Below are 24,258 nucleotides of genomic sequence, written 5' to 3'. Positions count from 1 at the left end.
AGTTGTGGCAGTCGAGAAATGTGGAGGATCGGCTTGAGATAAGGGTCTCGGGCAGCAGCCAACGCGTCGTATGACCAGTGATAGCGAGGATGAGAATGAGAACGATGGATTTAGTTGGGCGTCAAGAAAGCAGCAGTTTTGCGGTGAATTGCGTGGCTACAGTCTTTGGAGCGGAAGTGGCTGGTGAAGATAAAGGCCGTGTCTTAACACGGGAAGGCTGTGAGTAGCTCGGTGGAGGCTCAAAGCATTTTCTGGATGCTTTTGAAGACCAGAGCTGCGGCGAACGGAAGGAGTGATGGTGGAGGGCGGGCGGAAGAGTAGTTGTACCCCAAGAAAGACAACGAGGGATGATGATGGGGCCAAGTAGCTTGGTGCAGAGACAAAGCAGGATGGAAAATAGTATGATAATTCGAGGAATGTTCAGCCGCTAAAGCTTTAAGCCGGGGCTTGTCAAGATGGTTACGGCTTCCTCGTAGCGCCCGCCGTAGTCCCTGGCTGCACTCAAGCGGTGCAAGTACGATCACGGATCTCCGAATATCCTGTGCGTCAATGATCTGCTGCTGGCGAGATGCGGCGACATGCACGCTCCGTTGATCTGACGCGTCCTTTTGGAGGTTTTGCTTGCCGCTGAGCTTTTGCCTTGCTATGGCTCTTGCCATGAATATCAGCTTGTACAGCTCCAGGACCATCTCGAGGAAAGTGCAAACCTAGTACCCGCCATGTGCCAATCGATTGGTCTTGTCAAAAACTGGCAACTGCCGCTTGTGAACCTTGACGGGAAGTTAATGATTCGACATGATCTGCCTCTTTCAGCGACGGCACGGGAGACCCCTCAGCCACCCCGCTTCGATGAGGCTGACAGCTCTCACGACTGCGTCATGGACGTTGCTCTCGATTCAGGTTTGTAGCTCACGTTCGTAGCTCTACTCTTGCTTTCTGTTTCCTTTGACCACACGACCAAAAGTAAACAACTTTCATACTTAACTTCCAAGTCAACTCTCAAACAAATAACCAACTCAGCCATCATGCCTCACCACGACAAGGAAGAGAACACCACTGGCAGTTCGTGTCCCCTCCCCACACGTTTCCACTTCCTTGTTGACTCTCTGTCCAGACATCACCGACCAGGTTGCAAAGGAGTCCTCTGACTCGAACGCATCCTCCCACGCCATGCACCAGACCGAGACCGGTGCCACCAGTGGCGGCAAGGCTACTGCTCAAGACCACAGCGCCAACCCCGTAAGTCATCGCTCTGCCCACGTTGCCATGGGCACTGTTAACGATGAACCAGGGCCCCGTCATGGCTGAGGGTCTCGGCGAGCCTGCCAGCAAGGACGACCTCAAGAAGAGAGCTGCCGAGCTCAACAAGTAATGGACGCAACCACGACGATATGACTAGCCTATACCATAGCATGATCAAGAGATGAACCAAATCCCATTTGATAAGATATACTCTTTAAGATCGTCAGAGTGCATGTGAATGGTACATAGCTAAAGTACATTTGTCTAAGGTGGAACCTCCTCACCCTTCCAGTCCCAGCACTTGCCTCTGTCCTGCAGAGTCCTGCATACGACAACCTCGTATAACTTCTCAGCTGAAAACTCGGGACTAAACAACTTTCCTTCTTTGACACCGCCCCAGAATTCCTTGCTGAAGTCCGTCTTGACCGTGCCCGGGTGTAAGCTAACAGCTATAGCTTTCTCACCAGAGGCGGTCCGTAAATGGTTGTCGAAGGTCTTTGTGACCTGATTGACGGCAGCTTTGGAGGCACGGTATGAGTACCATCCCCCAAGCTGATTGTCAGTGATACTACCCACACGAGCAGACATCGTCGCCCAAACGGCAGTTTTAGGCAAAGATGCATCCTGAGCGAGTTCTGTCGACTTTCGCGGCAAGAAAGGGCCAAAGTGTTTTAGCATCATCATGGGGCCCAAGGTGTTGGTTCGGAAGGTCAAAAGAGCATCATCATGATCAATCTGCTGAGGAGACTTTTCAGGATACAGGATGCCGGGAATAGCATAGGACACATGCAAGTAATTGTCCTTCTTGGGAAACAGGTCACTGCAAGCGGATGCTGCATCTTGGATGGTAGTCTCGTCTGGGAAGTTGGCATTAGCGTCGAGGAGCACAACGGCCTGGCAGAAGAAAAGTGACATACCAAGGACATCCAGTTTCAAGACATTCAGTCGGTTCTGGTCGACTTGATGCAGGCCATCGAGGATTGATGCCTTGGTCTGATCCAAGTCCTTCCGTGCGGTGGTTACAATTGGCAGCTTGGTATTCTGCAGCAAATGGCGAGCGAGGTGAAGACCAATTCCGCGGGAGGCGGGGCTAACTAGGGCCCAAGGCTGCATGGTGAAGAGGTTGGAGAAAAGGGACAAGCCATGGCAGTCCCGGAGCAGGCGGGAGATTCACATTTGAAATGGCTTGGATCTTGGAAAGCCCGTTAACTTTGACCTGATGGAAATTGAAGGATGATCTGGGGTCGATTTGGAAATGTCAATCATCGGTGACGATGATCGATTGAGCTTCGCTGCCAAGACAGACTTTCTCAGGAATTTGTGCTGCACAAAGAAGAAACAGCAACCAGATCATCATTCCAGACACATGACAATACAAACAATGGCGACATCAACACTTCCTTCAGCGCTTTCGTTCTCTCCTGCGACATTCGCCAAATTATCGCCCGCCCCATACCTCCTCGCTCACCTCGACCCGACATCCTCTTCCGCCTCGCCCACACGACCCAGTGGCCGTTCGCCGCAACAATGCCGTTCGCCCTCTGTCAACACCGGATCTCTCACCCATGCCAACGGTAGTGCCGTCGTACGGCTAGGAGACAGCGCTGTGGTGTGTGGTGTACGCGCCGAAGTTTTACGCTCATCAGACGTCCCCACTCCCTACCGCGGCCCAGAGGACAGCAGACGCGAGATCGAAGAGCTGGGTCTCTTGGTACCCAACATCGAGCTTAGTACCGGCTGCTCACCAGGATTCCTTCCAGGAAACGCCCCCGGCACATTGGCGCAATCTTTAACACAAAGACTGCTTTCATTGCTACATTTGTCCAAGCTCGTCGATGTTGAAGATCTGAAGGTCAAATACCAACCACCAGAGACCGAGGACGACTTGCCGGATGCACCACCTCAGTTACAGACAAAGGCATACTGGGTCCTCTACATCGACCTGCTGGTCATCAGTCTGGACGGAAACCCCTTCGACGCTGCATGGGGCGCTGTTTTGGCCGCTCTGTCGGACACGAAATTGCCCAAGGCATGGTGGGATGCCGACCGCGAAGCTGTTCTTTGCTCTGACCAGCTCTCTGAAGCCAAATCACTAAGTCTTGGAAGCATTCCAGCATCTCTGACCTTCGCCGTATTCACAACCGCCGCACCACAAAAAAAGCTAGAGGATGCAAAGAACTGGGTTTTGGCTGATCCCGACAACTTCGAGGAAGAGCTGTGCAATGAAAGCATCACGATTGTGGCTACAGAAAAGTCCATCCTAAGGATTGAGAAGAGGGGTGGTGGATTTGTCGGCAGAGAGGCCATGAGAGAGCTCGTTGCTCATACACAAAGCAGACTGGGAGAGTGGAAGCAGGTCTTATCATCGGAACATAGATGAGATTGCTAGCCGGACTTGAAAGACACACGACACAGCATAGCCCCGCATAACTCGACCATGCGATGTGGGCTTTGGACATCAGCCCGTCACACCGTGGGAGCTGACATGTCGATGCCCTGCGGCTGATTGACGAGACCATCCCAGGCTCGAGAATGACATGGAGCAAAGGATATCAAGCCACCAGTGAATGAGGCGGGCGGTTCTTGGTACAGATTCACATGGGATGCACGATGACAGAAGAGATGGAAAAGTCGTGATGGTTCATTTCGAAACGTGTAGGTATCATAGTAAACGCAGAAAGAGCAACATGCATCAGAGCAAGCAGTATGCTCGACGCTCTACGTCTCCAAGAGAGACAACGCCAATTTTATGCACTTCTTCCGTTCCCTTTTTACAGAGCGGCCATACCAGCCAACACACCCATTGCACCAAGGGCAAAGCCAGCGAATGTGGCCTGAGCAGCAGCGCCAGTAGAGGTCTTGGAGCTACTGCCAGCAGAAGAGGCACCGGAAGAAGAACCAGAAGAGGCGGCAGAAGCAGTGGCAGAGGAAGAGCCAGAAGGTGCAGCACTGCCTGTGGCATCAGCGGTCGATTGGTTTGCATTGCCAGCGTTGGTCAGCGCCTCGGCGGTAACACCAGTGCTGTTCTGGCAGTCTGCGCTGTACTCGGAGGCAGTCAAGGGAGTTGAGGTGAAGGTGATGTCGGCGCACTGTAAGCATTGTCAGCAACTTAATCGTATTCTCCTCCCACTCGCAAGATATCTTACGTTGTAGAGACCGCCGTTGGGGTCACCGTTGGTAACGACTTGGATGGTAGCATTCATGCCATCGGTAATGTTCAAGCCAGCAGGAAATTGGATAGCACCAGCACCCATACAGAAGTTCTGAGGGCCCTTCTCCTGGAAAGTAGGTACGAGGGTGATGTCGTAGTTGATGCCAGGGTCGTTTCCAAGAGCCATCAGCACCTGGACCTTGGCGGCAGTGTGGCCCATGAGGAGCTGAATGGGTGCACCGGTGATGGGGAACATAGTGCGGTTCGAGCTGACGGTGTTCTGACCACCGCAGGGGAATTGGACCAGAAGGTCTTCATCGAAACCACGTGCGGCAGGGTAGATGAGCTTGAAGTGGGCAGAGGCCAGGGGCAGCAAGGCGCCGAGAAGCAATTGGACCTTCATCTTGACGTGTAGCGTGTGTGTGTGAGGAAAAGATGTGTAATGTGCTGTGCAATCGCTAGCAAGATGCGCAAAGACAAAGGCAGACCAAAGAAACCAAAGAAACGAAAGTGAAAGAGAGAGTGAGTTCTGCTTGGTTGGTGGAACGTTGCAGCGAAAGCGGTCACACCAGCTGTGTTTATAGTCCCGCGCCTTCCTACCTGACAATTTACTTCGTATACAGAAGCTCAAATGGCTTGATACCCCTTTGCCGTAAACCCGAAACGCATTCCATCCGCGAGAGACCTTGGTCGCTGTTGGTGCGCGGGCGAGGCGTGGATTTGAGCAAGTTAAATCGGTCTAGCCTTCTGGGGCTTCGCACGGTTGGTCCAAACGGCATGCGGAACCCTGATCTTACATACATCCCACATCCGAATGGTCAGATTGTCCTGTTGAATTGTGAGAAACAAACTCATGTCCGTAGCTTAGGGTTGAACTATTGGCAGCTGCAGTCAGATGCACAGACGAGGTCTCCGCAATATACCTATTGCTTTTATAGTTACACACGAGGTGGACTACGTGTGAATATGAACCCAGTGTCTAATGTATCTTCACACATGCAAGTGGTCAAAGTTGCGAAATCACGGTGAGGCGAGACAATCACGTAGATTGGTCATATACACATAATTGATTAAGTATGAGAGAGTGTACAGAGCTTTTGATCGACGTGAGAGGAGACTGCATCGCTAGTGATGATCATCCACAGGCGAGGCATATCTGCCAATGGCCAATTCACCCACAAAGAGACCTGCAAGGACTGAGAGGAAGTATCCGACGTTCAAGGTCATGACTGCCAACATGCTGGAGAGTGTCAATTGTATGATCAGAGAGAAGGGGTTGTGGCAGACTTACAGCAGGTACCCAAGTCCAGCCTGGACAGTGTAGACGCAAGCTCTCGGCAATTCGGTAGTTATTCTCCACGGGGTGGTTTCCTTCCTTCTGGATGCTGCTGTAATGATGCGGACCTTCTCGTCGAGGCCGCGAGAGGTGAGAATGCCTTGCTTTTCTGAGATCTCCTTGGCTGCCTCTGACTCTTCGAGAGACTGCTCGCCTTCCTGCTCGCCTGCAACGACAACGTAGCGACGCTTCATAGCTTTGTCGTGGATCCTTTGTTCGAGAGTATGTCTCCAGGCTTGCAATAGTCGGGAGATGATGGCCAGAACAATGAGGAAAATGCAAGTGCCGGCATATGCGCCTGTGGAAGTGGGAGTCCATGCCTTTGAGTAGAGAGGGGTGTTATGAGCGGTAGTAAAGACCATGGACATGGAGCCCATGCCGGACATAGAGGACATGCCAGACATTCCCGTAGAGGCAGCAGCTGAGGTTGTGCTTGACATTGCCATAGTAGACGACATGTGTGACATATCCATAGTAGACGACGACATGTGTGACATACTCATGATAGTAGGTTGAGAATTGTTCAGGTGTAGTGAGGAATTGGTCGCACAACGAGAGCGTTTCAACTTTCAGCGGATGTGTGGGCTTAAGAGAGCAGTTCTCGCTGATGAAAAAGAATTGAAGCTAGTGTGCAGTTTCCAACACAGTCAAGACAGGCCGGCAGCGATTGACAGGTGTAGAGATGTGAGATGTTAGGACCAGGATGGTCAAGGGAAGTCGGCGGAAACACACAATGGTCCCAACATATCGGGCTACGTGGGTAGCTGCGTGTTCCACGTTGGCGATGGTTCTAGAGGGGCGGTGGGTTTATTCATGGAGAGCAACAATGAGCAAGTTTCAGCCCAAACAGGCAAGAGCTAAGCCAGAGGCGGGTAGCGCTTTCGGACTTCTAAACAGCCCCTCCCGCGGGCCGCCGTCTGGCACGCCGAGTGACACTCGACATGCTCGTAATCAACTCCACCACTTGAGTTCGTTTGCGCTGCCATTCTATCCGACATGCCTTGATTCTGTTCCTACCATGCGCTGTGCTGGTTGACTTCCCACGACTTCCCCCGACCAAAACACGCACATATCCGACTCTGTTCCCAAATCTGTCCTGGGTCCCATCACTTGGAACACCGCATCTGCATCGCAGATTGCTGAACATTTTGTCCTTCGTTTCAACTCGACCCTGACTGAGCCAATACCTTCACAATGGACATGTCAATGGGTGGTATGGATATGTCCATGGGCAACGAGTCCATGGGCCCTGGCATTCCTAGTCTGTTCACCTTTGAGAAAATGTATTGGGCTGTTGTTGGCGCTGCCATCGGTGCTTTTACCCTCGTCAACGTGTACAGCTGGTTTCTGTGTCGTCAAAGGTGACTGCAATTGTCGCATACTTTCTGTGTATGTCTGTACTCATATCTGCCCAGGTTACGATCAACAAGCAACACTCCCGCCAAACCCAAAGCTTTCCCCTTCCTCGCCATGGCCACATGTACTGCTCTCGTTCGTGAGCTTGCCAATGCTTCATTGCCAGTCTTCGCTATCAAATCTCTCCGCACGCCTTCTCCAACTCTTGGAAAAGCCTCTTTGGTAGCAGCAAATATCGTCGTCCTCCTGGTCATGTGTTTCTACAAGCTCGACGTCAGCGATCAATGGTCCTTCGAAGACATCGGCTACCGCACAGGTTTTGTCACAGTCTGCCAATTGCCCCTTCTCTTCCTCCTGGCCGGAAAGCGCAACATTATCGCTGCTCTCATCGGCTCTTCGTATGAGCGCATCAATTGGCTCCATCGTTGGGCATCGCGGTGCTTCCTTCTGACCGCCACCATTCACATGGGCTACTGGTTCGCAGACTGGGCTCCTTACGACTACATCGGCACAAAAATTCGCACTGATCCTATCACAAAACACGGTGTTATCGCATGGGCTATCCTGGTCTGGATCACTATTAGCTCGATGACTCCTATCCGTGGCTGGAGTTATGAGTTCTTCGTTGTTCAGCACATCATTTCTTTCGCCGTCTTCATCGGCTTCGTCTATCTACATATCCCTGCCGAGGTCAAAGTCTGGGTCTGGATCTGTGTTGGTCTATTTTTCTTTGACCGTGTCGTACGAGGTTTCTTCTACCTGTACAACAACTTGTCCATCTTGCACCCCACGCAAAGAAAGGATGGCACGATGGGTAAGCTGTGGGCTCTGAACGCCGAACTCACTGCTCTGCCGAACAACACTACCCGCATCACCATAAACAATCCTCCAATCTCTTGGCGTCCTGGTCAACATGTCTTTTTGTCTGCTCACTCACTAGCTCTCATGCAAGCCCACCCTTTCACTATCTCCTCGCTTCCTAGCGACGGTAAGATGGAGTTTCTGATTCAATCCAAAAAGGGTGGAACGCAGAAAATCTATCGACATGCCGAGAAAATTGGGCTGACTCTGCCCTCGACCAACGGAGATCTGACCAGAGGGTCAAACACGAGTGTTGCTATTGAGGGTCCCTATGGTTGCATTCGTCCTCTGCAACAATTCGATCGCGTAATATTGCTCGCTGGTAGCTCTGGTGCATCATACACTATGCCATTGCTGCGCGACCTTGTTCGTTCGTGGAAGTCCATGGATGGCCAGAGCAAGAGTCAACGTGAGAAGCCGGTAACTAGACATGTAAGATACGTCTGGATCGTCAAGGCCGGATCTCAACTAAGCTGGTTTTCCACCCAACTTAGCCAAGTTGTGGAAGACGTTACTCATCTGCAGGCTCAGGGCCACGACGTCAGCGTTGATATCAGCGCTTACATTACGTGCGATGAAACTTTCACGACCGAACAGAAGACCTTGCTCGACGCCTGGAAGGCATACTCGACGTCGACGACCACGAAGTATGGTCAAGTGACTGAAGTTTTGGACTCTGTTGATGACGAAGAGTACAACGACTTCGGTATGGAGAAGAAGTTTGCCTCCAAGGATGAGAAGATTGAGGTTCAGGAGCTCGATCGTTACTCATCATCAGACACGGCTGAGCCTACATCAAAGCAATCTTGCGGACCTAATGGTACATGTTGCTGCACTGCTACTATCGAAGATGAGGACGATGACGAAGCCATCAGACCTGCATGCACTTGCAGTTGTGGAGCGGGCCCATCACGGACAGAAAGCTCAAGGTCGAGCATTCTAAACGAGAAGCCCAAACCGAAACAGCCTTTCCTGCATCCTGCAATCTCGGTCTTCTCAGGCCGACCATCTTGCAGGAATGTCATTCGCAAAACACTTGAACAAGCTTATGGCGAAAGCGCAGTCGTGGTGTGTGGTCCACAGGGCTTAGTTCACGATGTGCGAACGAGCGTCGTCTCGCTTAGTGACGAGAGGGCCGTCCATAAAGGCACGGGCGCTCAAGGCATCTGGCTCCATGCTGAGGCTTTTGGGTACTGATTCTTCCGTGTATATATAAAACAGCATTAGTCCACGCTAATATAGCAACGCCGTCATGACCCTTCTACACAAGACAATTTCTCGTTCGTCTCTTGTGGCCAATCAGATTTAGCGACCAATGTTTAAAGGATGCGATGGCGTACAAGGTTCTGTATTCTCAAACCACTGTCATCTTAACTCGTGCGATAACGTGATGCCGCTCGGGAGTACCGAACTTGTGTACCACCCGTCCCCCAGGTTCCAGATCGCTGGAAGTACGATCGACATTATAGACCGAGATCCGGATGTTCAGAGCATGTGGGTTGTGCATGGTTCTCAATGGGCATGCATAACCGAAAATACCTTGATCCAACCACTTCAGCTGCCTTGTGAGCGCGACCACCTTCCCAGATCTATTCCACTTTCCTTATGTCCTGACTCTTCGAGCGGAACGTTCGACTCTTGCAATTTCTTCCAGACCCACAGCAGCTTCTGTCAGCACTTGTCGCGGTTTTCCCTGACAGAGCCGCTTCGGCAATTCTAGCAGACTCACTTCACCCAATCAGGTAAACGCCCCGCTTTGAAGTTTACTTCTCGGCAAGATCATTAGCTGCCGTGAACTATCAGGTTTGTCATCCTGAATCCTTCGGTCAATTCTGCGAGTCGACGTATTCGCCGCACTTTGGCTGGCTGGGTGACTGCAGATCAACAGATACATCGTGTGCGTACTCCGAGAAGGCAGAGCTGAACGTACGTACGAGTGATTGTGTGCCTGACATCCATGGTGGTAGTAGGCCAGGGTGTGATTCTGATATCGAGATACAGTAGCTGAGGCTGCGGACATGAGTCCTTAGCAAACACGCGGCTATGCAACGGTAAACGATTCGAGACTGCGCCGTCTCTAACGCATGGTTCATCTTCTGTACAGTCCAGAGTGCCACCTCTAGGGTCCCGTCACAATAGAGGCGCATTGAGATGCTGAATGTCGAGCTAAGAACTGCGGCAAGGTGAAATATACTTTGGTCCTTGGACCAGTCACAATGCTGTTACAGCTCTGCGGAATGGCGGCACCTTGTTATTTCTTGTGGCGTTCGTCTATTCAACCGCAAGTGCAAGCGGGACCCTAGCATCGACATGGATGCTGCCAGTACAAGAAAAGTCTGTCTTCTCTCCGATAGCGTGGCTGATACCTTCTCGCATTCAATTCCTCTTCTGTCTCGGTTTACCTTACCGTTGAACGACGATCTATCACTCAAACGCTGCTTGATAGGACTACAAGCCCTGTCATTGCAACATCGATATCTGTGGGGTCTATAAGAGGTCACCTGCACCTGCCCATCCTACCCGTGTTCCCCGAGCGTACCTGACATCCAAGAGAGATTTTCCAAACGTTCAACGTCTCCTCGGTCGTTATTGCCAACCAGACATGGTCTACTCACTTAGCTATCGACGCCCGAGTCGAGTTTCTGACGGGTCTTCGCTCACATCCTCAAACGAAAAGAGATTGTCTGGTGACGGCTCATATCACTCAGGAACTTCTGGTTCAATAAAAGGCATTCCGGAAGCATTGTCTTTTGATCGAATCATAGCTGGTGGCACCTGCCCTGTAAGTACAATTGGATCAACGCATACTCAGATCATCAATCTAACCACATTTTCATAGCCATGCACCACGCGTGACTTCATGAACTATCTGAAGTATGTCGAACACAGTGCGGAAAATCTACAATTCTACCTCTGGTACAGAGATTATGTCAAGCGCTTCGATAAGTTGCCAAGTTCTGAAAAGGCATTGTCGCCAGAATGGAGTGCCTCCAAGATGGACGCCGAAATCACTCAACCAGCTCGTCGAAAGAAGATACCTGCAGCGATAGCTACAGTACTTGAAGGGACCGACTTCGCCGATACAGTACCTCTTGCTGCAGAGAAACGGGATCCCTTCAATGAACCTCGTAGCGAGTCGCCTGAGACAATGAGGGCTCCTGCATCGCCTACATTCTCTGAGTTTGACTCTTCTATGAGTATGGAGAGACCTGTGTCCAGCAAATCAGATTTCGATCGTAAGGCTGAGGAAGCACTGACAGATGCTGGTATGCAGTGGAAGCCTTGTAAGTCCCGAGAATTTGTTTTGATGGTTATACTCTACTGACACTATCAATCAAGTTACTGCACAACCATTCCGTGAAGAAATGACACGCATCATCACACTGTTTATTGCCGTCGATGGCTCCAGTCAGCTCAATCTCTCCGATCGTGAACGAAGCGCTGTCCTCCACGCCCTCCAAAACACTACACATCCCTCTGCTCTGCGTGCTGCATACATGAGTGCAGAATACTCACTCCGGCGTCAAGCTCATCCAAACTTCATCCGTTGGACCATCTGCAATGGCAATCGTCCTCGAGTTATCTTTGCCCGAGGCTTGGGCATTTCACTAATCCTTCTCGGTGTCCTTGCAGACTTGCTGATAACACTCAGTTCTGCTGGTCGTGCATGGCGTGTCCTACCCATCATCGGCTTCATGCTAGGTGTCTCGACCCTCATCGCCGCATGGAAGGGCATGTGTGTAGTCCTACACGGAATGCACCACCGCCATCTACGCCCTTGGGAACTCTTCGCCGACCCTGAAGACCCATCCCTCAAAGCCAGCTCTGAGTCTTCTCTTTTCAGTACATCTGGGTCTGGCAGCTATGAAGATGAGCCCTGGGTCGCCAAGTACGAGAAACGCAATCTCATTCGCAAGATCTTTGATCGTGAAGTTTGGATCCAAGAGCCGGCATTGCGACAGATCCAGGATACCATCTTCATTCAGAGTCTGTTGGGTGCGTTTTTGGTTTCTTGTGTTGTGGTTGGTATCTTTTGTGCCGTGCCGCATGGTGGTTTCTTCTAGAAAAGTATGTTGGGTGCATTTATTGGTGTGTATAGGGTTTAATGTGTCTATGGTGATGATGTCCTGATAATGATGAAGCCTGGGTTTGAATGTACATAGATTGGAGGTTTCAATATTCTAAGTTTGCTCCCATCATCAGTTCATCGATAAACAATGAAACAGAAAGACGAGGAACTGTATGAAGGCACAGGCGCATCAGTAAGATATTATGCAACAGGCATTACTGCCGAGATTGTATTGAGAATGTACAAGTCGCTTCAAAAATTCCGAAAAGGTGGGTATCTTTTTCATGTCGGGACAAATGGCACACATGCGGGCGTCAGCAATATCATTGCTGTGGACAGCCGTCGGCTTCACTGAGCATATCTTGAGCGGCATTCATGTCACCGACCAGGCCAGGTGGGGGCGCCCCTGCTGCTTGCATCTTTGTCGATTGTTAGCAAACATCAACAAGCGATCTGTTGTGGGGATACATACCTGTTGCATCTTGTCCACAATATATTCCCGATCTTCCTTGTTGTCGTCACTAAAGTTCTTCCTTTCAAACCTGTCTACGATATCTTTGACGACGGCTTGTTGTGTCTTGTAGCGTTCCAGGTCTTCTTTTGAAGTGGAATCTTTGTTCTTCTCCAACCACTCGGGGAAGTTATCGTGAAGCTCCTTCATGGGCTCGTACAAGATGTCTTTGTTGACTAGTTGTTCCATCATGCCCATGAGCATTGAATTGAAATCTCCTCCGTCACCGTCCATGCCGGGGAAGTTGCCGGCTTCCATCTCCTTGAGCATTTGTGCAAGCATGTCGTCTTGTGATGAGCTTGCAGCAGCAGCAGAGGCAGAGTCACCGGAAGCTTGCATGCGTTCCATGGTCTTTTCGATGGTTGAAGCGAAAGCAGGCTTGGCCGAAGACGAAGAGGTGGTATTTGGTTTGGGAGCAGCATCATTTGATGGGGCGGGCGTAGAGGCAGCTTCTTGTTCTGCAGCAGCACTGAGCTCCTTCATCATTTGCTCGAACTGTTTTTGCATTTCCGGATCCTCTCCGAGACCTCCCAGCAGCTCAGCCATACCGGCCTGTAATTGGCGGGCAAAGTCATCGTCCTCGGTAGAAGGTTGTGAGGGTATAGAGGAAGAGGAAGGTTTTTGCGTCGAGGAAGGTGCGGTGGAAGTGGAAGGAGCAGCGGGTTTCTGGTCTTTGATGGAAGTGGCCGAGAAGTCGTCCAGCATATCATCAAGGTCGGAAAGATCGTCCTCGTCTGGGTCCGGAGCCATTTCGACGTGTTTTTCCGGTTGCTTGTCTGCCATGGTGTCTATTCGGGCAGAACGACGGTATATATGTCAAAGTGAAGGAGATGGAAGGAACAAGTGTCAAAGCAAGCTGGAAATGTTTACAATCGAGTCACTGGGTGCAAGCTTTAGGCCGAGGCTCAATCGAGCGGACCTCCCAAGGAAACCCGCTCCGTCACCTTCCATGTTCCAGTGTGGGGGCTCACTTGTTTGCTTGGTTTGTCTGATGCAACGACAATCAGATTAGACAAGGACGGCGCGATTCTGGTCAAGCAGAACACAACTCTGCCTGCTTCACTTTCACAACAACACTTTGATTGTTTTGTCGTAACCCTCCCTGGCACATCATACTGCTCTCTTCACTGTCGACACATCAACATTCTCGCCAAACTCATCCTACACGACCACTTCCCCACGACAAAACACCAGCTGCGCTACCATGTCGCTCTGTTCCAACCGTCTCTCTGAGGAGAGAAAGCAGTGGCGCAAAGATCACCCCTTCGGTTTCGTCGCAAAGCCCGCAAAAAACCCTCAGGGCGGTCTTGATCTCCAAAAGTGGGAGTGCTCCATTCCTGGCAAGGAAAAGACTCTCTGGGAGGGCGGCCTCTTCAAGCTCGAGGTCCAGTTCCCTGACGAATACCCTACCAAGCCCCCCAAGTGTATGTGCTTCCATATCTAGCCCGCCGTCCTCTTTGGTATCCTCTGACGCTCCCCAGGCAAGTTCGTTCCTCCTCTCTTCCACCCCAATGTTTACCCTTCCGGCACTGTCTGCTTGTCCATTCTCAACGAAGAAGAAGGCTGGAAGCCCGCTATCACCATCAAGGAGATTCTCCTCGGTATTCAATCTCTGCTGAACGAGCCCAACCCCGAGTCGCCTGCTCAGGCCGAGGCCTACAACCTGTTCCGCAAGGATCGCGCCGCCTACGAGAAGAAGATCAAGCAGGTCGTCAGAGACAACCCAGCTCCTTGAAATCTTGGCTGATCTTGCGACCTATCCACACGACGACTACGAATTACGGAATGCATTTCTGACTTCGAATCACACACAAAGCATGCTACAAGCGACGAGTTGGGAGGAATTTACTGCTAGGCCGACGATGGGAAGGGGACAAGGGTTTCGTTGATAAATTACTTTATTCACAGACGCCGCAGAAGGAGCGGCCTGGCAGATCCATTCTACGACGACGAAGCCACCAGTTTGCCCAGCACCTCTGCTACTTGGTCTGGCTTTTCCACCATGGGCAGGTGACCTGCTCCCTCGATCTCGACGCATTCAGCGCCGTTGCTGCCATATCTGGCAGCCATCTCTTTCATAGTCTTTGGCAGTACTCCGTCTCCACTGCCAACCACGAATACACCCTTAACTTTTCCATCCTTCATGCGCGGCTGGAAGTTGTAGTCGCACAGTGCCTCAACGCTCTTTCTGAATCCTTCCAGACTGTTGTTGATGACCATCTTCTTGACTCTCTCGCACTCCTTCTCCATGTCACCTCCATCGTAGCTCTCCTTGACAAACCATCTTCTGACTGTGACTTCGGCGAGTTCTTCTCCGACAATTTTCTCGCCCTCTTCGCCAGACGCGTTTTCCTTCTCGCACATGGCCACTCTCTCGCCCCATGCCTTTCTGTTGACCTCTGGGTTCTTGTCGTTGGTGTCGCATGCCATGAATGAGCCGATTCTGTCTGGGTATGTCAAGGCAGTGTTGAGCACAGATGCTCCGCCCATGCTGACACCAACAATTGCTGCTGCCTTGCGAACCTTGAGTGCATCAAGCAAAGCAATGATATCTGAAGCCAAAACGTTCATTGTGACAAGCTTCTCGCCAGCCTTGCTTGTGCGGCCTCTGGTGTTGTATCTCAGAATGCGGTATTGCTTGTTCTTGGCCAGGAACGAGTCCACCATATCATCCCAGATACCATAGCTTGTAAGAATCGAGTTGCTTAGCACAATCAGGGGTGCATTGGGATGTGTCGAGCCTTCCAGTCTGTATTGAAGCTCTGCTCCATCGCTGGTGGTGATGTAGGACTCAACCGCACCGCCATCTTTGCCAGTAGAGAAAGTTCTGGTTTGTGTAGCAGGACTATCCCACTTCTTGAATCCTGCAATGGCGAAGTTTTGGAGGTCGCGAGGGGCAGGGCCGAAGGTGTAGAAGAGTTCGTACTCGCGTCTGATCTTCTCGGCAACCACGTTGGTCATGATTTCTTTGGCCCAGGGCGTTTCGACTGCGGCTTGGAACTCCTTGCCACCAAGTCCATTGTTTGGTGCGTATTCATGCAGAGCCATGTACTCGACTTCGTCTTTCTTGTCAATGGCAGCAGTGACATAGCGTCTTGTGCGCAGCCAACCAGGTACCTTTGAGAGCATATCGATATGTTCTTCATTGTACCATTTGTCCAACTCTTCTCCCTTTTGACCAGGCTTCAACTTGAGAAGAACAGAAATCATTACATTGCCCTCTCCATAATTCTCAATCTTCTCTAGTTTCTTGAACTTCTTTGCTTCTCTGCTGCTCACCAAATCGTAGCTTCGTCTATCGATCTCAACCTTGGGTCTGATATCTCTTTCTCGCTGGGTTTGGATGGGAGCACCGCGGAGAGCAAGATACTCTTCCGAGTTGAATGCATCCATGTCGTCGGTATCGTAGATGGCCATCCATTCGTGTTTGCCTTTTCCTTCGCCGGACAAGTCGCGGGCATGGTAGCGGAAGCCATTGTGGATGAAGGGTAGGCGAAGACGATTGGGCCCGTGTTCGTTATTATACCAGTCATGGAAGTCGGCGGCTGGGAGGTCGGCCGAGGGTTGCATGGTTACATACAGAATTCCCGATGTCTTTGCCATTGTTGCGTCTTCTCTTGTTGAACTGTATCAATCGGTTGTCACAGTAAGGTGAATTTCGAGTTGTAGAAAATGCTCTGGAGAGTTTCAATCTGGTGTCATTGAAACGAAATTGTCAAATTTGGTTGATTGCCTATCTATCACCACTCCCGAGCTGAGCAGCCGACGACGGCAAAAACTCCAGAATCCCGAATGACGATGCCGTTGCTCATCACAAAAACATTCGAGTCCGTGAGGTGAGGGGTAGTGGGGTCGGTTTTTTGGCACGGCAGAAGCTGCGGCAGAGAGAGACATGTTCCAAACACGTTCCTTACGTGCTCGTGGGAGCGACCCTGGTACTCCGGTCCAGCAAGCAGATGTGCTTCCATTCTTTCATGCTGCTCAGACTGGTACTTGTGTGTCTTCTGGCGTGAGTTGAGGTATGTTGGTTGAAAGGAGGGGAATAACTGGACGAAACTTCATATGGTGGTGCTTGTTTATTTTGTGGAAGCTTCTACCTAATCATCTAATCATACCAGATAGCATTCATGCCGAAGCCAGGCTCCTTGACATCGCAATGAGCAACACGACCGAGGAACTCTTCGTTCCATCTGTAGATTTCGATGAAGCCCTTCTCGTCATCGGTCAAGGCCAACCATTCGTCACTCCAAGGGCAAGGGCTGACAGCATTGGAATGACCACCACTAGTGGGTGTAGGGTTGAGACAAATCTGGCGCTCAATGTCACCAGACTCCGACAGCTTGAATGCTGCAATGTATCCAGTCAGGTCTGGAGAATTCGATCGAGCTGTCGCAAACAGATATTTACCGCTGGATGAGAGGAACACAACATCTGAGCGGTACATCTTAGGATAGATCTCCTGGTGGCCTGTTATCTATGTTAGTGATTTATGTTCTTGACCAGATTCAGTTGTGCTTCTTACCTGGAGGAACAAGAGGGTAGATCTTGTTGGTGTATACGGGCATATGCGTTTCCTCATCGATCGAGTAAACTCCAAGTCGGTTGCCACCTTCCATCAGAGCGTAGAGGTACTTTCCACTTGGTGCCATCTCAACCCAGCGTGGATGATCACCTGCCGCCGGAGCATCGACACTGCCAATAGTAGTCATGTGTCCAGTCTCTGGGTCCTTCTTATGGCACCAAACTCTGTTCGCCCACATATCGGCAGAGTAGAGATAAGTCTCTGTAGAATCGAAGACCATGCCGTGGATAGCTGTTTGTGGACAGTAGTCATAGTTTTGAATGTTCTCTTTCAGACTACCTTTGTCGTCCACAGAGAAGACGTTGCCTGAGCCAGCGTGGTCGTAGAAAGGGTTACCGTACACATTATATGGGGGCTTCTTGCCTGCCAGAACGAAGATTGCACGGGTTTTTGTGTCTGCTTGAGATGCCTTAGGGTCGTGTTCCATAGGGAAAGAGGCAGTGTGCTCGATCTCTGTCGGACTCTTGACCGAGAAACTGTTCCACTTTTTCATAGCAGCTCCATAGATGGTCTTTCTCGCATGCTAGTACTTGTGTTAGAAATTTGGTTGTAAGCAATCTTGTTTTTGGCTTGAACAAACGTCGAAGGTCATCCATGAGATGGGCTCATCTTCAGGAATCTCAGTTCTCTTGATCAACTTCAAGGTCAAGGCCTCATCATCGAATTGAAAGGTAAAAATGGCACCTGGCGGTGTCCAGGTGCCTACCATCAAATGGTGGAGCATTTTATGGTGATTAGATGTCGAGAAGGCACGCTTTGCAGAGCCTGGTGCCTGGATCAATGGACTCACTAACTTGCTTTGCAGTCTCCGGAACATGAGACACAGAAGCTATCTACAAGATTGACCACAAGATTGGAATTGTTGCTCTAGCGAGAACGGAGTCTCGGGAGAAGACCACGGCAAACGACCGGGGAGTGTGGGGTCCACTCACGGCTCCGAGCACGGCAAAGTCGATTGAGCGAGAACTGTATGCTCATGAAGCATCAAAACCACATTTGTAAAGCAGAATTGGTGTGAATATGATTCAGATCGGGATGTCTCTGACTAGATAGTTGCGGTTTGGTCCGAGTCCAGAGACCGGTGCGAAAGACGGCCTCCGCGCGAGGCACTTTTGGCATTGATTCTTCGGTCGCCCTCCGTAAAGATGACCCCACATGTCAAGCAACTCAGTTATATAAAGCTAAGGGCCTTTCCTCTGTTAGGGAGCTCTTGCATTCGCTACCACTCACCCAAATCACCACCACCTTCTATAAGAAGCTACAAGTCAACCCATCGACCCAACATGCGCATCCCGTACGCACCCAAGGAGCCAGCAGCTGATGCGCCGGAGTCGACAAAAGCTGTTTACGAGCGCATTACCGAACGCAGAAAGCCACGTCCTCTTCTGCCACTAGACCTGGCCCTGCTGCACAACACTGCCATCGCCGACGGCTGGAACAGTCTTCTTGGAGCAGTACGATCAAAGACATCACTCAACCCTGGCTTGATGGAGATGGCTGTGTGCCGTATTGCGGTACTCAACAAAGCGACATTCGAGTGGAACGCGCATTCTCCATTGGCGCTCAAGGGAGGCCTGCCGCGAGCCTCGCTGGATCTGGTCCGAACTGCAGCAGTGTTTCCTGTAGGCGGCAGGGAAAAGACCAAGGAAGAGCAAGAGACATTCAGCGAAGAGGAATGGGCAGTGCTGTGTTACACGGACCAAAGCACCAAGAACGTCGAGGTGGAAGACCATGTGTTTGATGGGCTCAGAAAGCTCTTGGGCGACACAGGAGTCATGGAGATGACGGCAACGGTAGCGACATACAACATGGTCAGCAGATTCCTTGTAGCCATGAACGTGGGAGAGAAGAATGGCACCGAGATTGTGATGCCTGAGCAATAGATAGCTATATGACGACTGCAAACAGAGCACAAGATGTTATGTCAATAATGCACAAAGATGGACTCAGCTGTCGGGCGACGCCGGAGCTGGGCTGGGCAGGCTGTCTCGGTCGTTAGCGTCATGCAAGTCCAGTCCAGGGTCCCTCCATTTTTTCGACGACGAGGCAGGACATGATCCAAGACACAATGCGATGAACGGGACGTCTGGATGGGCACGATTGTTCAGGACTGCGGCGAGTCGGACGCCGTGGCTCTCGCGACCAGCCTCGCACCGAACATGGACTTCCCCTATCCGCCCTACTGATACTCTCAAGCAGCGCGCATATGCCACAGACGCCGCTCTGCCAAAGACCACCAAGTCCCGGAGACGCCTGTACATCGTCAGCGGCATTATCGTAGCCACTGCTGGTGCTGTTGCCGTCAGCGATGATGCCCGCTATATCTGGATTGCCGCCCGCCGTACTGGAAGAGTCGTCAGCGCTCTCGCTCTCAACATCAACGACTACCGCCGTACTCTCAACCAACACGATGTCCTTCCTGAGCCTGAATACCAGGCTCTTCTCAAGAATTGCCACCAGCGCTGCGCTGATCGTACCCTGATTGTATTGCAAAAGAATGGCTCCATCTTCGTCAAGTTGGGACAGCATCTTAGCAGCATGAACTACCTCCTGCCTTCCGAATGGTGTGATACTTTCATTCCCTTGCAAGACCAATGCCCTGTGTCCTCGATGGAAAGCGTCGAGGCTATGGTTCTCAAGGACACCGGCAACACTCTGTCACACTACTTTTCCGAATTCGAGACGAATCCGATTGGTGCAGCCTCGCTGGCTCAAGTCCACCGTGCTACTCTGCGCGAAACCGGCGAACGTGTTGCTGTCAAGGTTCAGCACCCTGCTCTCGATGAATGGGCTGCTCTCGACTTGGCTCTCACCAGATTCACCTTCCGCACCCTCAAGCGTTTCTTCCCGGAATACGACCTGACTTGGCTAAGTGACGAGATGGACCAAAGTCTGCCGAAAGAGTTGGACTTCGCTCTCGAGGGCTCCAACGCCGAACTTGCTCGCAAGTACTTCGCCCAGGTTCCATACCTACCCGTCATTATTCCTAGAGTTCACTGGGCTCAGCGCCGCATTCTTGTCATGGACTATGTCACTGGTCGCAGGCCTGACGACCTTGCCTATCTTGATTCCAACAACATCGACCGTGATGAAGTCTCTGCCGCCCTTGCCCGTATCTTCAACGAGATGATCTTTTGCAAAGACGCCCCGCTGCATTGCGACCCCCACGGTGGCAATATCGCTATTCGCTTGAATACTTCTAGACGCGCTCCTCATAACTTCGACGTCATTCTTTACGATCACGGTCTCTATCGTGTACCTGATAACGCTCTTCGTCGTAGCTACGCCAAGCTATGGCTGGCTGTTTTGGATGCCGATGAGCCTCGTATGCGCCAATATGCGAAAGAGGTAGCTGGCATCAACGATGAACAATTTCCGCTGTTTGCCTCTGCAATCACTGGCCGCGATTACCGCGTCGTCACAAAGAGCGTCGCAACCTCTAGGACAGATGAGGAGAAAGAGGCCATTTCAGACGCGCTAGGCGATGGCATGCTTGAACAGCTCGTTCAGCTCCTGGGTCAAGTGCCCCGTGTCATCCTTCTTATCCTCAAGACCAATGATCTGACGCGCAGTCTTGATGAGAACCTGCATACTCGCCAAGGACCTGTCCGCACCTTTATGATTCTCGCGCGTTACGCGGCTCGTGCAGTTTACGAAGAAAAGATGGAGCTACTAGCTGCTGCTGGATTCGGTCCTAGAAGGCTCTGGCGCAGATTCACTGCCTGGGCCGATTTTGCCCGCATCGAGTTTAAGCTCACTGCATTTGAGATGTGGCTAAACATCAAGAGGTTGCTGGGCATGCAGCCTACGATCATCTAGTAGTAAAGATTGTATGTCGTTTGTGATATTTGAGCGATGGCGTTCTGTTTTCTTGTGTGTATTAATTGGTTAGGGGTTTCTCATTGCGGTGATGTTTTATAGACATTGGCTTTGGTCTTGTAGATATTCAAGAGATCACTTCATTCGTGTTTCGACCACTTCACCCCAGAGAGTATCTGAACGTAAACCAGTTGATTGAAGTGTCAACGCTGAGGCAGACTTACGCTTTTAACCATTTTTTACGCTTGACCTCATATATGGCATCCAGAATGTCGGCGGCAGAGGTCCGGGGTAATCTGTTTCAGCACGAACCGCCAGAAACAGATTGAGAGTCAAGCAAGCAAGGTTTGACCCCTGACTGTTTGTTCTTGGCCACTTCGTACCTCAAGTTGCGACCCACAACACGTTTCAGAAATGCAGCGGCTAGCAGACACAAGATACATGTTCCAGATTTTCAAGGACTGCAGATGAGCGAGCACCAAGCGAAAGCAAAGTGTAAATATGGTGGTGAGACGACTACCACGCTTGGCTCTAAACAATAGATTGAAGATGGCTATGGACCTCGCAAACATCAATACATCTGATCTCGCGAGAGTTTTCGTCTCGGCAAGACAAAATACTCGAAACACTTGGCTATGGAGCCAAGGCGGCAAGGCGCGAGAATGAAAGAGATTGATACATTGTACGACCTCAATACCACTTGGCTTAATGAGTGTGAGCATGCGAGACGGATTGCCATGTGCTCAGGACTACATTTTGGTTTGATGAGTCTCAAGACTTCGAAACAATCCAGATTCATACAGGCAGCATGTTCAGTGACGGCCGTGCCAATAAGGATCGCTGACGTGCCGAGCCGTCGCAGATGTCAGTCACTCTCTGAATAGCGCCAATGCAAACAGGAAGGACCCGATGGTTTACGGTACTTTGATGCACTCCATTGCGCTGCTGAGCGAGAACGCCCCGTGCGCACCTACCTCACCAAGGCCAGTTTTACCCCTTGGGTTTGGCCTCTGTCCTAAACAATAGCGAGAGGCGCATTGAGATGTAAGCGAAGCGGGTGTTCAAAGTGTTCAGGGCCAGGGATGTAAAGTGACTGTCGTCTGTGTGTACATACAAATGTACTGTTTCGCCCTCATCTAAGGGGATCGACTTCCTCTCCTTTCACGTCCCATCGCCGCTTCCCTTTTTGTTTTGTGCTCTTTCCTTTCTCACTCTTCGCACAGTGAAGGACAACTTCATTGTTGCGCGGACGTTGACTGCTTTGGTTCAGTCACTTTCACTCTTTTCTTACACTCTTTTTTGATAATCTGTCCCGACGCTTGACAGCGCAGTCAACCATCCGCTCATTACCATTCTGCTTCTGATCAAGATGCACCGTCTTTTCGCTCTTCTGCTAGTAGCCATCCTGGCCACAGTTGCGCTGGCCGCACCTACCGCCAAACAGACCTCTTCAAACACTCTCTCGAAGCGTTCTTTCATCGTGCCTCGTATCCGCAAGACTGGATACATTCGCAAGCCCGCTGAGGCCATGGCTCGCGCCTACCGCAAGTATGGCTGGTCGATGACCACTCCAGACGGATCCCCCTGGGCCGCTGAGTTCAATGCTGGGACTACCATGGACCTTGACGCAGACGCTTCTTCTTCGTCCAGTGTTGCAGGCAATGACCGTCACACTGCCTCGCAAAACCGACCCTTCACCGACTTCAAGGCCTGGCTCTATGCAACTTTCTCGTGGGGATTCTCGGCTCCAGATGGCAACTCCGCTCCTGCTCCATCTGCTGCTGCTCCTTCCGCTGCTGCTTCGTCGGCTGCCGCCTCTCACGCTACGTCTTATGCCGCTGCTGCAACTTCGGAGGCTGCTTATTACAGTGCTGCCACTTCGTGGGCCGCTTCTTCTTCTACTGCTGCTTCTTCTTCTGCTGCGGCTGCCGCTACTGCCGCTTCTTCTCCGGCTCCCGCTGCCAACGCTGATGATGAGACCGGAGAGGTGGCCGCTACCCCTGCTGACAACGGTGCCGAATATCTTTCTCCTGTTACCATTGGTGGCCAGAAACTCAACCTGAATTTCGACACCGGCTCTTCCGACTTGTATGTGTCAAGCCCAAGGTCGCATAAGATATGAAACGATGCTGACAATTTATTAGATGGGTCTTCAGTACCTCTCTTTCCAGCTCTGAGATCGGACAGCACAGCGCCTTCAACCCTTCCAAGAGCTCATCTTACCAAGAACTTCAAGGTTACAGTTTCAGCCTCTCGTACGGTGACGGAAGCGGCGCTGCAGGTGTTGTAGGTACCGATACTGTCGACATTGGTGGTGCAACTGTGACTCGTCAAGCCATCGAGCTGGCCACTTCCGTGTCAAGCGCTTTCGTGTCAGATGCCGACTCGGACGGTCTTGTCGGCCTTGCATTCTCAAATCTCAACTCGGTGTCGCCTACACCTCAGAAGACCTTCTTCGACAACATCATGTCTGAGCTGGCGCAGCCTGTCTTTACGGCATGTCTGGATCTTGATGGAAGTGGAACGTACGAATTCGGCACGATCGATTCTTCCAAGTTCACAGGCGACTTGGAGTTCACGCCTGTTAATGCAGCCTCTGGATTCTGGCAGTTCGACAGCAACTGCTACAGCATTGGCGGCAAGACCTACAACAGAACTAACGCTTCACCGGCCATTGCCGACACTGGTACCAGTCTGCTGTTGCTTGATCCTGAAGTTGTTCAAGCGTACTATTCTCAAATTCCAAGCGCCAACTATGACAGCACAGTTGGCGGCTACACATACGACTGTTCGGAAAACCTGCCTGATTTCGCAGTGGCTGTCGGAGAGAACTACATGGCTAACATCCCTGGCTCGGGTATCACATTCTCTCCAGTCGATTCGAAGACTTGCTTCGGTGGTATTCAAAGCAACTCGGGCAGTGACGTTCAAATCTTTGGCGACGCGTTGCTTAAGCACCACTTTGTTGTGTTCCACGGAGAGTCGAACCTTCTGGGCATGGCTGCCAAGGCTTAGTGTCATGTAGAAGGATCACGGACAAATGAAGAGATAGCTAGTGACAATAATGCAAGAGGTTCTTGGTAGCCAACGGTGTCAATGATAAGTGATGAATAGCGAGAGTTGTATGGCTGGAAGAGCCCCATTTGGCGGCTCGGCTTATCATTTAGCTGGGGTCTGATTGGTTGAACGGCTACGAGGGAACTGGGCCGATAACGCAAAGCATATGTGGGAGGTCAAGAAACACCACTGTTTGTCAGCATGTCATCGAGGCACAGGATGCTGAGCGCTACGAGCAAGTCACTGATTAGATGCAACTCGTTTGTCGCTCGCT

At 51.2% G+C, this 24,258-nt stretch overlaps 14 protein-coding genes across 14 annotated transcripts; 8 read left to right on the top strand and 6 right to left on the bottom strand.

The window, feature by feature from the left end:
* Positions 1-1,025: 1,025 nt before the first annotated feature.
* Positions 1,026-1,372, top strand: M437DRAFT_55914 (uncharacterized protein; the record flags this gene model as incomplete). The annotated part of the gene is made up of 3 exons (XM_041022965.1): positions 1,026-1,062; positions 1,115-1,239; positions 1,292-1,372. The coding sequence occupies 3 exons, from the start codon at positions 1,026-1,028 to the stop codon at positions 1,370-1,372; spliced, it is 243 nt and encodes an 80-aa protein (XP_040876827.1).
* Positions 1,373-1,506: 134 nt separating this feature from the next.
* Positions 1,507-2,355, bottom strand: M437DRAFT_55807 (NAD(P)-binding protein; the record flags this gene model as incomplete). Its single annotated transcript, XM_041022936.1, has 2 exons — positions 1,507-2,099; positions 2,160-2,355. 2 exons carry the CDS (start codon positions 2,353-2,355, stop codon positions 1,507-1,509), a joined length of 789 nt encoding a protein of 262 aa, XP_040876826.1.
* Positions 2,356-2,623: 268 nt separating this feature from the next.
* On the top strand, positions 2,624-3,622 carry M437DRAFT_68773 (exoribonuclease family protein; the record flags this gene model as incomplete). The annotated part of the gene is made up of 1 exon (XM_041025169.1): positions 2,624-3,622. The coding sequence occupies one exon, from the start codon at positions 2,624-2,626 to the stop codon at positions 3,620-3,622; it is 999 nt and encodes a 332-aa protein (XP_040876825.1).
* Positions 3,623-4,073: 451 nt separating this feature from the next.
* On the bottom strand, positions 4,074-4,778 carry M437DRAFT_12770 (uncharacterized protein; the record flags this gene model as incomplete). Its single annotated transcript, XM_041018678.1, has 2 exons — positions 4,074-4,331; positions 4,389-4,778. Coding segments are annotated over 2 exons (648 nt in total), but the record flags the coding sequence as incomplete, so codon positions are not given.
* Positions 4,779-5,518: 740 nt separating this feature from the next.
* On the bottom strand, positions 5,519-6,115 carry M437DRAFT_55853 (Ctr copper transporter; the record flags this gene model as incomplete). The annotated part of the gene is made up of 2 exons (XM_041022948.1): positions 5,519-5,633; positions 5,685-6,115. The coding sequence occupies 2 exons, from the start codon at positions 6,113-6,115 to the stop codon at positions 5,519-5,521; spliced, it is 546 nt and encodes a 181-aa protein (XP_040876823.1).
* An 835-nt stretch (positions 6,116-6,950) lies between these two features.
* M437DRAFT_55958 (ferric-chelate reductase) lies at positions 6,951-9,143 on the top strand (the record flags this gene model as incomplete). Its single annotated transcript, XM_041022969.1, has 2 exons — positions 6,951-7,090; positions 7,145-9,143. The coding sequence occupies 2 exons, from the start codon at positions 6,951-6,953 to the stop codon at positions 9,141-9,143; spliced, it is 2,139 nt and encodes a 712-aa protein (XP_040876822.1).
* Positions 9,144-10,548: 1,405 nt separating this feature from the next.
* On the top strand, positions 10,549-12,010 carry M437DRAFT_77903 (uncharacterized protein; the record flags this gene model as incomplete). Its single annotated transcript, XM_041026899.1, has 3 exons — positions 10,549-10,728; positions 10,786-11,230; positions 11,286-12,010. The coding sequence occupies 3 exons, from the start codon at positions 10,549-10,551 to the stop codon at positions 12,008-12,010; spliced, it is 1,350 nt and encodes a 449-aa protein (XP_040876821.1).
* A 328-nt stretch (positions 12,011-12,338) lies between these two features.
* On the bottom strand, positions 12,339-13,276 carry M437DRAFT_68768 (Pex19-domain-containing protein; the record flags this gene model as incomplete). The annotated part of the gene is made up of 2 exons (XM_041025168.1): positions 12,339-12,434; positions 12,488-13,276. The coding sequence occupies 2 exons, from the start codon at positions 13,274-13,276 to the stop codon at positions 12,339-12,341; spliced, it is 885 nt and encodes a 294-aa protein (XP_040876820.1).
* A 454-nt stretch (positions 13,277-13,730) lies between these two features.
* On the top strand, positions 13,731-14,261 carry M437DRAFT_56199 (ubiquitin-conjugating enzyme; the record flags this gene model as incomplete). Its single annotated transcript, XM_041023004.1, has 2 exons — positions 13,731-13,950; positions 14,008-14,261. 2 exons carry the CDS (start codon positions 13,731-13,733, stop codon positions 14,259-14,261), a joined length of 474 nt encoding a protein of 157 aa, XP_040876819.1.
* A 206-nt stretch (positions 14,262-14,467) lies between these two features.
* Positions 14,468-16,129, bottom strand: M437DRAFT_77900 (alpha/beta-hydrolase; the record flags this gene model as incomplete). The annotated part of the gene is made up of 1 exon (XM_041026898.1): positions 14,468-16,129. The coding sequence occupies one exon, from the start codon at positions 16,127-16,129 to the stop codon at positions 14,468-14,470; it is 1,662 nt and encodes a 553-aa protein (XP_040876818.1).
* A 502-nt stretch (positions 16,130-16,631) lies between these two features.
* On the bottom strand, positions 16,632-17,832 carry M437DRAFT_55999 (3-carboxy-cis,cis-mucoante lactonizing enzyme; the record flags this gene model as incomplete). Its single annotated transcript, XM_041022976.1, has 3 exons — positions 16,632-16,993; positions 17,049-17,631; positions 17,689-17,832. The coding sequence occupies 3 exons, from the start codon at positions 17,830-17,832 to the stop codon at positions 16,632-16,634; spliced, it is 1,089 nt and encodes a 362-aa protein (XP_040876817.1).
* Positions 17,833-18,391: 559 nt separating this feature from the next.
* Positions 18,392-18,991, top strand: M437DRAFT_87334 (uncharacterized protein; the record flags this gene model as incomplete). The annotated part of the gene is made up of 1 exon (XM_041028624.1): positions 18,392-18,991. One exon carries the CDS (start codon positions 18,392-18,394, stop codon positions 18,989-18,991), a length of 600 nt encoding a protein of 199 aa, XP_040876816.1.
* A 190-nt stretch (positions 18,992-19,181) lies between these two features.
* On the top strand, positions 19,182-20,927 carry M437DRAFT_55955 (ABC1-domain-containing protein; the record flags this gene model as incomplete). Its single annotated transcript, XM_041022968.1, has 1 exon — positions 19,182-20,927. The coding sequence occupies one exon, from the start codon at positions 19,182-19,184 to the stop codon at positions 20,925-20,927; it is 1,746 nt and encodes a 581-aa protein (XP_040876815.1).
* A 1,528-nt stretch (positions 20,928-22,455) lies between these two features.
* Positions 22,456-23,942, top strand: M437DRAFT_55864 (acid protease; the record flags this gene model as incomplete). The annotated part of the gene is made up of 3 exons (XM_041022950.1): positions 22,456-22,578; positions 22,783-23,015; positions 23,072-23,942. 3 exons carry the CDS (start codon positions 22,456-22,458, stop codon positions 23,940-23,942), a joined length of 1,227 nt encoding a protein of 408 aa, XP_040876814.1.
* Positions 23,943-24,258: the final 316 nt, after the last annotated feature.

This window comes from Aureobasidium melanogenum, assembly GCF_000721775.1.
Source record: "Aureobasidium melanogenum CBS 110374 unplaced genomic scaffold scaffold_23, whole genome shotgun sequence".
Classification (NCBI taxonomy): domain Eukaryota; kingdom Fungi; phylum Ascomycota; class Dothideomycetes; order Dothideales; family Saccotheciaceae; genus Aureobasidium; species Aureobasidium melanogenum.
The sequence above is the reverse complement of the archived record's forward strand: the minus strand, read 5'-3'. Positions and strand labels throughout refer to the sequence as shown.